We start from the raw sequence: 12,747 nt of genomic DNA, 5'->3' as shown, positions 1-12,747 counted from the left end.
CATTTAGACATAAAGGAGTAAGACAACTAGTTGAATTACATATTGTGTATCCAAACTATCTGTTACAAGTTAATAAACCCCAATCGCATCTAAGTAATTGAATTAAGATTCTAGGAAAGAAAGTGTGTAAATCTAAACTGTCTATAACTGAACAGGAAGTACTTTAGTTTTCTCATTTTAATTAATAAATCTTCAAGTTTTTGTTTGATTTTTACTTTAATTTTTTCTGTGATAATTGCTAGTAATACTTTTCTCTTTATTTATTATTTTGACACAATGTTTAACCGACTTACCCTATCTACTTATGTTAGTTGATTTAGTTTTGATTGATATAACGACCCTCGATCAAAACAAAATTCTTACAAAGGCACTTATGGTACATTTTGTTTAAGTTATATTATTTTTGAGACTTTTGTAAAATATAAGACAAATCCTCACAACAAAAGTCTGATACAATTTGATTTAAATATTTATTTTGTCAAATTTAGACAAATCCCAAAAACCAAATCGACTTGAACCAAAAAAACATACTCCTTCACTTACCCAATCCCACTCAACTTACGCCGCCCCATCATCATGACACATTCTCTGAATATCGCTGTCATCGGAGCCGGCACCTCCGGCCTACTCACCGCCCGGGAGCTTCTCCGAGAGAACCACCGAGTCACCGTCTTTGAAAAATCAAACCGTCTCGGTGGAACCTGGCTTTACGAACCCCAAGTCGAGGCCGGCGATGTTCTTCACCTCGACCCCAATAGATCCGTTGTCCACAGCAGTCTCTACTCGTCCCTCCGAACAAATATCCCCCGGCCACTCATGGGTTTCTCCTATTACTCATTTGAAGACAAATCCTACGGTGATCCGAGAATGTTCCCCGGACATGAAGAGGTTCTAAAGTTTTTGCAGGATTTTGCTAACGAGTTCGGAATCACTGAGGTGATTCGGTTTAACTCGGAGGTGGTGCGAGTCGACTCATTAGATGGTGATTTTGTGGTGGAGTGGAGGACGATGGAGGTGGGTTCGGTGGCCGAGGTGTTTGATGCGGTGGTGGTTTGCAGCGGCCACCATACTGAACCTCGAATCGCCGATGATGTTCCTGGTATGTAATGTAATTTTACAGATCGGCCGGCTCACGTGACTTTTTAACTAACTTTTTTTTTTTTTTTTCTTTTTTGTTTTTGTTTTTTTTTTTTTAAATTTTGTTATTACTATATTATAGTATAATACGATAATTGATGCTATCATACCTCGTAATTACAGAAATGACCCTGCTATAATGGAATAGTTGCATATTTGGTCTCCTAGATTAATAATTAGTAAATTACTGTTTTGGTTCCTGTAATGTTAAATTTCAACAAATACAGATTTAGCCCTATAGTTTTGTATTTTAATAATTTCATTTCAAGAAAAACTCTGTTTTTTTATTTCAATAATTACATTTCAAGAAAAATTATGGTTGTGATAGAAGTGACAAGGAGTTTATTAAGATCATCCTTTATAAATTCTCAACAAACTGAATTTAGCAATCATAAACTATATTTCGTAAGATTCAAATTATTATTCATTAAAAAACTTATAGCTAAATTTTATTTTGCTTATAAAATCGAGGCAGGTATCGAGGAATGGTCACGAAAACAAACTCATAGTCACAATTATCGTGTTCCTGAACCATATCGAGATCAAGTTTGTCTACATCTTTCTCGTATTTTTGTTTCATTTTAACTAATAAGTAAAAGTGTATCAAGATTTTCGATACAATTACAGGTGGTGGTAGTGATTGGGAATGGGACTAGTGCATTAGATATATCTCGAGAAATCGCAACAGTTGCCAAAGAGGTTCATCTTTCGTCAAGATCTTTAAATGTCAAGGTCTCAAAGTTAGATGTGTATGAAAATATATGGCAACATTCAAAGGTACATCCAAGTCTTTATAGGTTTAGACAAACTTTTTTTTTGGGTGTTAGTCCATTAATACACATCAAATGCAGTACGACCTCTTTTGTCTTCATGATGAGGATGAGATATGGAGAGTGAGAGCATGTTACACCTTTTTAGGCGGTGCAAAAAAAATGCAATATTTGTCCCATTAAGATTGTGTTAGTCCAGTTTATGGCAAACACATACAACCTATGTGTCATGTGTAACAAATGGGACCATTATGAACACAATTTTGACATTTGAACAGATTAATCGTGTTTATGATGATGGAACGGTCTTCTTCCAAGATGGAGATTCAATTGGAGCGGATGTTATCTTACATTGCACGGGGTATGAATTACACGCAACAGTCTTTACCCAAAAACATGCGTTTTATTTTAAAATTCCATGAAAATACACCGCAAAACTCTTATTTGATTTGGTGTATATGATAGGTACAAGTTTCATTTCCCCTTTCTAAGAACAAACAACATTGTGCATGTGGATGACAATCGTGTTGGACCACTCTATAAACATGTGTTCCCTCCACAACTCGCACCTAGACTAGCTTTCGTTGGACTAACATATAGTACGTACATTGTTAACTAAAATAATGTTGTTCTTTCCTTTTTCTATTAAGTATTTCTTGGGTAAATGATGTTTAAAAAATATTCGAGAAAATTACGACATATTTTGGGAAATAAACGAGGGAAAGTTTATAAAACTTAGGACTTAAAAGACTCATTTCTCTAATTTTATTTATCAAGTTGTTCTTTCAGTATTGAGTAACAAACACTCCTTTACTATCATTATGAAGATCAAGGTGTTCATTTTCAAATGTTTGAGCTACAATCAAAATGGGTAGCACTTGTATTGTCCGGGAAAATATCATTACCATCGAAAGATGAGATGTTAGCCGATGTTCACAAACATTATCGAGAAATGGAGGACAATGGGATCCCAAAGCGCTACACTCATTCACTAGGTTTTAAGGTAATTATCTTGATTCTTCTATGAATATTACATAGAAAATATAGCAACGTACTTCACCCTTTTTACTAAATAGCAACATACTTATGATTCGTTACTCAATAGAAAATTTTAATCACATTCTATTACCGATAATAGAGTATTTAAAAAATAATATACATTTCCCACATTGGAGCAAAATGTAAGGATGTTGGTATTATCGGTAAATAAACAATTATGTTGTTATTATGGGTAAGCTAATAAAAATATATTTCTGTTATTGGTAGATAAATGTAAGTAAATTGTTGTTTTGGGTAAAAACATAATTATGATGCTACTAAGGGTAAAAAAACTTATAGTATCATTAAAAAAAGTAAAGTAAAGTAATATTGATTGGATTATGTTCATTCCTCTTTGAGTTTGGGTTTCAAACGAACTATGTATTAAACTTTGAAATTGATGGTTTCTATGACAGTTTGAATATGTGGACTGGTTAGCTTCTCAAGTAGGATTGCAAATAGATGATCGACTTAAAGTGATTTGTAGGAATTTTTCAGAGCAATGTATTTCTCATCCTAATGATTTTAGAGACGTGTTTGAATTATAATTTTCTTAATTTTGATTTATGTGTAATTAACTATCAGTTGATGCGCATTAATTGGAATTGTAGGCACACGAATCATTTTATCAAGAAAGTAATCTATTGTAATGTGGTCATTGATCGTTTGTATTAGAAACATAAATGAATTAGTAGTTTTTATAAAGGGAATATACATACCATTCTATATGGGGTTTGGAAACCATAATATGTTTTTTAACATAATAATAAATTTGATTGGGTTGTTGTCTAGTAACTATCAAGACAGATTACAAAATCACTCAACAAACCCTCTAGCAGATTGACAGATTAGTTCACATTCATTTTTACTTGGGCATTTTATCGAACGGTTGATGATTTAAAGAAGTAATTTTTTTCTTCACATAAATTTCTTACCATTTTTAGAAAATCTTTACAATCATACTGAAGTTCGTAGTAATATCTACAGAAAATAACACGTTTCTGTAATTTTCTTTAGCAAAACTGTTTCTGTTTTGAAACGATTCGACCTCAAAATTACAATTGCATATACTCATTAAAAAAAGAACTCATAAACCTTTCAAAAATTAAACTAAAACTGTAGTTAAGAATGAATTGATCGATAAGATCTGAACATACATGGCACAAACGTATGGAGAATCACTGGCAGAGGTTTTGTGGATGATAAAGAAGAGACTTTACTTGTATTGGATCACAGTGACGTCCGATTCTTCTTAGACGATGGTTGTTGCTTTTCTCCGGCTGATGTATGGAGAACGGAAATCATTAGGTTGCGTCTAGTTATAGAAAAACAGTTTTCGTTTTTTGTTAAAAACTGAAATAAGTTTCGTTTTTAGTTTTCAATAGAAAATTTAGAAAACATGTTTATTGGCGGAGGCGATAGTTGTGATGGCAGTGGCAGCGGTGGTCGTGGTGGCAGCAGTGGCATCAACCGGTCAACGGTGGTGGTGATGGTGGATCAGTGACTCGGTGATTGCAGTGGTGTTGTTGGGTGGATGTGAGGTTGTAGGCGTGGGGTGGGGATGAGTGTGTTGGGGTTTGGGAGTGGGTGAGAGGGTATGGTTGGCAAGAGGCGAGTGTGTTTATATTTTAGAATGGCCAAAGATTTTATTAAAATGTAGCAATGAGCTAGAAAAAGCATATTATAACAAAGTAGAAGCTAAAACAAGATTATGAAGTCAAACAATCCAACCAAGCTTAACTTTACTATACCTATTGGAAATCCAAAAAAATGTTCTCTCAACAACCTCATCAAAAATAAAGGATTTTCTAGGAAGAACCATTCCAAAAACAATAGAATTCTTGAAGTTCCAACAACATCAAAAAGTCGATAACACCATTGCATCAAAAGGCTTTCATTGACTACCCCTTAAGAGAACAAAATCAGACCAAGAAATAAAATCAGTAATGTTGAATTGATCAGGAAGGTGAACGTCCCACCATATAGCAATCTGTCTCCAAATATTTGTCAACTCCCCGCAACCAACAAAAAGATGATAAATAGTCTCCACAATGTTATGACAAACCGGGCATATGATCGTATGCAACTCCAACCCTCGATAAGACAATCTCCCTAGTATAGATATTCTCGAGTCTGATCCTCCAAATAAGAATATTAATCTTGATAGGAACCAAATTATTCAACCTGGTCTCCGCACCACTAATATCGAGCATACCAGAATCAATAACAGAACGAGATGAAGAAACATAGAACACACCAGACACATCATCAAGCCAACCTAATCTGTCAAGTCTATCCTGCAAACGAAAATTCTACAACAAAACTATAAGATCATCCCACTGGCTCTACTCAATATCTCCCCTAAGAAGACGACGAGGGATACAAGGGTCCAATCTAAGAGAAAAAAAAAATCTCTAATAGAAGTCACTCTATGATTATCCAGCATAAAAAAATTAAAAATGAAATGGTCTCAACGATATTCCGATATAACAAACTTTGTATATTGAAAAATATGTATAAAAATGAGTTACCTTCGCTTATCTTTGCATATGTCATTTCAATTTTGAAAGCGAAAAACTGATAGTAAATTAAAGTGTTTTGATCTCTCTCTCTCTCTCTCTCTCTCTCTATATATATATATATATATATATATATATATATATATATATATATATATATATATATATATTAAATGGGATGTAAATATTTAAAATATGTTTAGTCGATTAAACGAATAATATGATCATCTAATGTGTAGACCGAATATTGTACTAAAACCTTCGAATCTACTATTAAAAAATTAATTATGTGTATCCAATATTTTATGTGTTTTATTCATATAGTATTAATTGTATAAGGCTCAAAGTTATTATATAAATTGTTATTATTTAACTTATTATTGTTTAGAGTAATCAAAATATATATCTTTAGCCACATTAATATAATGAAATTTTGTTAATTACATTAAAGTTTTATTTTAATATTACAACTTTCCAAATTCAAATTAAATATTATTTAGAACTAAATCAAAGTGGTTTTGCATTCATTGTACTTAATTGATACTTATGAAGCTTAATTAAATATGATTAAAATATATTAATTATGTTTATTCATTTAAATGAATAATATCATCAACTAATTTCTAGTAAAAATATTTTACCAAAATCGTGCAATTATTAAAAAAAATTAGTTATGTCTCTAATATTTTTTCTGCATTTATTTATATAAGAGTGTATGTTATTTTTTCTCCATGAACATATTTATCAAATATATAATACAAAGTTATATATTTGAGACAACCATTCTATAACCACTTTACAAAATTAAAATTGTAGAATTTTAGTTTGTAACAGTCATATAAATACATAATTTGATTGCAACGAATTATTAAATTAAGTATATAATATTAATAGTATAAAAGTTGTGACATTAAAATAATAATATTTTAGATAAAAGAACATATATAAACTAATAAATTAAGTAAGTTGTCTTAAAATTAAATAGTTAGCTTTAAAATTAAAATAATAAAGAAGTTTAATATTTTAAAAACTCAAATTAATATAGTTGAAGACAAGTATATTATCTAAGAAACATATATATATATATATATATATATATATATATATATATATATATATATATATATATATATATATATATATATATATATATATATATATATATATATATATATATAACTTCTACATTTTTTTTCATGAAAAAAATACATATAAAACTAAAGAAATACATATACACAATAGAAAAAATGATCAAACTCCTATTTACTTACATTTAACATTTTCATCATATCATTTTCATATAACAAAAGAAAAAACATAGACTTTAAATATACCGATATACTTACATTAAATATCTTAATCATATCATTTTCATATCACGAAAATAACATATAATAAAAAAGTTTAATATATTAAAAAACTCAAACATGAACACAATTCTAATAAAGAAGTTTAATATATTAAAAACTCAAATTAATGTGGTTTAAAATAAATGGATTATCTACAAAACAAGAAAAAAAATATAACTTCTATATATATTTTTTTCTCAACAAACAATACATATAAAAAAAAAATACATATAAACAATAAAAGAAATAATCAAACTCCAATCTACTTACATTCAACATCTTCATCATATCATTTTCATATAACAAAGAGAATATACAATAGCTTTTAAGAACAACGACATGAACATAATAAAAACTACTAACAAATGGCTTAGTTTATACAAATTGCCATCTTTATACCTCTTTCTCGTTTTAATATAAATACATGCACCACAAATAGATTTTTGTGTGTTCTCAAATCATATTTGTTTTCATATCATTCTCTAAACCCTATCAATATGATCATCTACCAATTTGAACTATATATAACTACCAATCATATGTCATAAGTATTAATTAACTATCATAAATTAAAAACTCTTGACTTGTATTATCATTTAAGTGACTTAAGTTGAAGAGTTCGGAAGTTTTAAATGAATATAATTCAAGATATATAACCTATCTTAGACGATTTTCATTTGAATGACTTATTTTATAAAAGATAAATAGATCGTAAACGGTCAAGATGTTAAATCTTAATTAATGAACCATTAACATGTTTATTAAACAACCGCTAACTTATTAGTTCACGATCAATAATTTTTATCAAAAGAGATGGAGATCTTTACGGATACACCTTGCTTCTTAAATAAAAATATAATAATAAAATAAAAATTTAGTCCCTAAGCTTTACATAAAACTACAAGTTTTGTCCAAATTTTGAAATTGTCCCTATATCGTCCTTAACTTTATATTTTGTTGTGGATATGACCGTGTGTTTTGCTCAAATGCATATTTAGTCGAAACTTTGAAGTCATTTATTGGGTATTTGGGTATGGACCTGGTGGGATGTCAAGTCTACCAAACAAATTACACCATTTGTTTGCAAATAAAACGTAATATAATGGTAAAAATGGGTAACGATCCTCGGGGAAATGATTGTATTCAATCACCAATGCAATACAATAGAACCAGTGTAAATAAACTAACTAACTACAATTAACTAAAAAGGGGGTGTTGTGATTGCTTGAAAACTAAAAGACTTGAATAACTAAAAAGCTTGCAATTAAGTAAGATGGTGATATGCTCAAATATTATAGATAATTGGTTAAGCAAGACAATTCAACACAATGAACATTTGTGTGTTTATCATTAGGATTCAACATGAAGCTTATCATTCATCCCAAATTGGTTATAGCAATCATGAAGCATGATATGTCAAGATTCCTCATAAGTAGTATGGAGGCTAGGGAAGCCCACAACACCCCTTCTTCATCAAAATCAATGATCCAATTGAAGCAATTGAACCTAAGAAGCTGATTAGCCTTAAGAATGAAGGAATCCTCAATTCCTAGAGGATGTGAATGCTTACACATCCATAAAGGAGTCATGATGCATAAGCTAGAGATGATTTCTACCATCATAAAGCCCTTGTTCAAAGTAGATTCAATGATTCAATGCTAAATCAAAGAAATAAACAAACAATTGCTCATTTAAGTACCAAGCTCATGATCAAAGTATTAAACATGCATAGGAAATATGAACTAGAATCATAAACATAACATAAATGACAATTGAGCATTAATCCTTCAAAAACCAACAAACATTCAATGGTTTTATCCAAAGTTAACCAAAATATAGAAATTAGCCACTCATGGCAACAAACTAACAATCACAAAAGTGTTTTTGCATCAAGAATCTACCAATTAGTTAAAAAGATGAGAAGAATGAGTATCCAAACTCCAAAATCGCCTCTAATGCTCTCCACTGGTGGAAAATCGAAGTTGTTGCTGAAAGATCAAACTCCCCAAGGTAAGTGGTAAACAAAATGACCAAAATGTCTAAAAGTGTGCAGTTGCGCAGGTACCCGCTCGCCTGAGATTCCACCCTCGCAAGTGTTGTTGGAATGGTATTGGTCCATTCTTCTCCACTAACCATTCCACTACCCAAGATTCCCTTGGTCCCCTCCATGACTTATATGATTTGAAATTGGCCAATTACCTTCAAGCTCTAAATATGGATAGTCCATGCCCAAAATAAAAATCCATGACCCATCTTCAAAAGCCCACTTCATCCAAATCTTCAACTTTTTAAGCCCAAATTTTCTTTGACGGATCCGTAAAGCTCAATAATGCATCGAGAAGCCCACTAAGCCCAACTCCAGTCAAACTGCAACCGCAATGAGCTCCAAAACCCTACAAAATATCTCATGCAAAATAGAAAGCACCCAAAACGATCGATGATAACGAAAATAAAGAATATACAATGCAATATTAATAAAAAGAGCTAAAAAATACTAAAATAAACTAATAAAAATAAGGAAATAAAATAAGCTATCAAATCACCCCAAGCTTAAACCTAGCTTGTCCTCAAGTTATAACAAGACCAAAATGAGCTCGGGATGAGTTAAACTAAAAAGGAAAAAGAAAGATAGCGTAGAACTTGGTCAACATCAGTCAACATGCTCCGAATCAGTCTTTCATGGACCCTATGCATCTTCAAAATGTTCCCCGCTTTAGAGCATAAACCACATTCTCAAACCACTTGAAGTGTGAGTAGTGATGGGTTTTGGTCATAAGACATCCTATGTGCTCATACAAACCCTAATGCTTGGATCTAGGTTTCTCTATTGTACATGCTTTGAATCCAAGACTATAAACCCTAATTCTAACATATGGAAATTGACATTAACATATAATTAGGTTTAAGAACATACCTTGATTGTTATGTAGCAATAACAATCCTAAATATCCTTGTATTGACTTTGGAAGGCTTAGAGTCACAAGTGTCACTCCTCTAATGGCTTACAAACACCATAAACAAGTGGAGAAGGTATAAAGAGAGAAGTGTGAGGTTAGAATTCGTATCTAAGACCTCTTGGGAAGGGATCCACGAATTCATGACCCTAGGGGTGTTTATATAGGTGTAGAGATAGGGTTTCAGTCATTATCCTTATCTAGTTGATTATCCATTAAGCAACCAATAAGATAATCCTTGAATCCTTATCATACTCGAATTCTAAGGCTTTCCATCCTTAAATTCGTCCACCATATAAATAAGATAATCCTTACCTTATTTTGTAACTATCACATAATTACAAATCAGCCCCTTTAGTTTAATTAATTACATTTGATCACAAAACTAATTCTTAATTAATTATTGACGAATATTAATTAAACAAATATGATTTCTCCTTTAATATATTATTCTTATAACATATTAATAAATCATATTATCCTCTCTCTCTTTATTCATTTCTCCAATCAAGTTGCTTTGGTGAAGGCAACCCAAAAGGACCATGCACCATCGGGTCAAGTACATACCAAAATAGTTATGGACTTAGACACTAATCCAACAGTCTCCCACTTGGATAAGTCTAACAACTATTCTGCGTATGACTTTAGATCCTGATCTGCTATCGTAGCTTTCCAAAGCCGCTGTCAACTCTGATCATATCAGATACGCGTGTCCTTAGATAAGGGATCATATATTCCTCCATTCTAGATATCGTATGAGATATGATTTCAAATCATTCTCTTTGTACTATATCTCGATTTCCGATTTATGACGACAGACTAACTGAACAAATCAAATTAGCCCTAGCCCGACCGAGCATTTACGTATGTCATCACTAAACCATCGAGGGGCCCAAAGATATCGCTTTTATCCTACTTTGGATAAAAGGAACGGATAAACTTTGATACAATGCTCGCTTGCACTCACTCACCGAATTACACACAACAATATGTTTTATAACACCAAGTTACTGGTGCGTTTACATATTATCAATGTGCAACCGATTCGCAAGATACAACTCACACATCTCGGTTTCAAGAATATAAGATGTTATCGTCTCACTAATCACTCGTAATACAATTCATGGAGTGATCCAAGTGAGCGTGGGCTTAATCCAATGCTCAAATCATATTCATAAGCACTCATGAACGTTGCATCAAACATTTGCTTATGTCTAATACTCTTCTAGACAATCCACACACCAATTCACGACAGTCTTCATTCATATCTACTTCCAACATATGAACGACTGTGGCCCGTTTGAATAATTCGATTATTCTTAATAAACTCAATTATTCTGGAAGTCAAAACATGCAAGGTGAAACACAAGAATAATACTAATCCCATATGGCCTCAAACCTTTGAGTATAAACAAAACACGTTTTATTTATCACCATATCGATTACTCATTATTTGTCGTTTCGGGTAATCAACTTTTTACTTGAATTATTACACTTGTCCCATGCTCCTAGCATGCACACAATGTTTACCTATGGTTCTTACTTTTGTGAAATAGACAAATTGAACACATTTCCAATCATTCTCATTTTACAACTCCAAATCCATTTTCTTAAGTGTAAGAATATCAAATTCTTGTTACTTATAGAATATACTAGATTCTAACACTTTATGCAACGATCCTTTTGTAATGTCACTGCACCAAAGTCTCAAAGACTATTGCCAATGATATCACAAAGTCCTCTAACGTAGATTGTTACAAGACAATTCCTTAGATATGATGTCTCTCTCTCAAAGTACATTCCTTTGAACATCCTTTTGCATAAAAGTTTCTAATCTAGACATAGATTTTCCATATTTACTTCCCAATATGGACACGCTTCCATATTTTCCATACGGCAACTCATTCTTAATAGAATCTTATCTATTCATAATTAGGTCGATATGGTCCATCCAATATGGAAACATTTCCATGATTTCCAATACTATACTTCCAACTACTCACAAGCGACCAATCCTCGTCGAACTTTGGATTATCCTTTGATAATTGTTTAATTATTTTAGTCAAAACCAATTCTAGTCCCTTTTCCCTCTAAATGCACTAGACATTTGGAAAATTTTAGAATGGTCAAACATTAAAGCATTTGCAATCAATCCTATACCCGAAGCGTATGGGACACGACGCATAATGTTTTATTTTCTATGTTCTCAAAATTCGAATTGTGAAGAGGAATGCCGTAATCATAATCGAAACTTTAAGAACACACTATGTACCTTTGACTAAATTTATCAACATTTCACAACCTAATCCTTTAGATTTGAAATGAAGCATAATATTCTCTCCCTTAATTATAGCAAAACAACCTTTCAACTCTTACAACTTTGCAAAGTATGACTCTTGTTTTCTATAATTAATATTGCCAACTATGCAATACATGCCTTAATAATCATACAATCATAACATTTATGCTCCCACTATCATGATGATTATTATAAAACATAACACTTATGCTCCCACTAGCTTCGACATGTATTCATAAACATCTTAACTTTTAGAAAGACAATACCTATTGAATTTCTTAAGTCCATGTTTCTAATACTTAATACTTTGATAATCTTTTATCAAGGATTCTTGAACTTATACACCTTTGCCTTTAGATAGTTCATATGTGTGTCTCAACAATTAAGGCTAATTGTCAAACCTCACAATTCAGATTATGGAAAGGGATGCCGTAACCATGATCGAATTCGAGAATGCAATTTTACAATCACTATCTTCTTAAAATCTTTCTTAGTGAAAGCATTTCCTCATAATCATTTTCATGAAAGAGGAAATCCTATGACACTTAGATTTAAATGGTGTATTTGTTCCTATCCATGTGAATTTTTTAAAACCAAAGTTTACGATAAATTCTAACTCATATGGATCGAACTTTCTTAATCTTGATTTCTTGCCTTATGGTAGCATAGCTGCCCACCACG

The 12,747-nt window shown here is 31.6% G+C and overlaps 1 protein-coding gene across 2 annotated transcripts; it reads left to right on the top strand.

Moving 5' to 3' along the window:
- The first annotated feature begins 477 nt into the window (after positions 1-477).
- LOC145013174 (flavin-containing monooxygenase FMO GS-OX5-like) lies at positions 478-3,624 on the top strand. 2 transcript variants are annotated; one of them, XM_078971980.1, is made up of 7 exons: positions 481-1,099; positions 1,613-1,683; positions 1,765-1,914; positions 2,186-2,268; positions 2,373-2,506; positions 2,735-2,910; positions 3,362-3,624. In XM_078971980.1, the coding sequence occupies exons 1-7, from the start codon at positions 577-579 to the stop codon at positions 3,491-3,493; spliced, it is 1,269 nt and encodes a 422-aa protein (XP_078828106.1). In that variant the 5' UTR covers positions 481-576; the 3' UTR covers positions 3,494-3,624. The 2 variants fall into 2 exon arrangements, with proteins under 2 accessions (XP_078828107.1, XP_078828106.1); XM_078971981.1 differs by lacking the exon at positions 3,362-3,624 and having other exon boundaries at positions 478-1,099; positions 2,697-2,904.
- The last annotated feature ends 9,123 nt before the right edge of the window (positions 3,625-12,747 follow it).

This window comes from Lactuca saligna, chromosome 8, assembly GCF_052625555.1.
Source record: "Lactuca saligna cultivar CGN05327 chromosome 8, ASM5262555v1, whole genome shotgun sequence".
In the NCBI taxonomy this organism is placed as follows: Eukaryota; Viridiplantae; Streptophyta; class Magnoliopsida; order Asterales; family Asteraceae; genus Lactuca; species Lactuca saligna.
This window is presented reverse-complemented; position numbering and strand designations above follow the sequence as displayed.

What these genes read in the sequence shown, in the direction of transcription:
- LOC145013174 (XM_078971980.1), top strand. Translation starts at nt 577, where the DNA reads ATGACACATTCTCTGAATATCGCTGTCATCGGAGCCGGCACCTCCGGC. An exon ending in ATATATGGCAACATTCAAAG is followed by an intron (nt 1,915 to 2,185) that starts GTACATCCAAGT and finishes ACATTTGAACAG; the next exon opens with ATTAATCGTGTTTATGATGA. An exon ending in GTTATCTTACATTGCACGGG is followed by an intron (nt 2,269 to 2,372) that starts GTATGAATTACA and finishes TGTATATGATAG; the next exon opens with GTACAAGTTTCATTTCCCCT.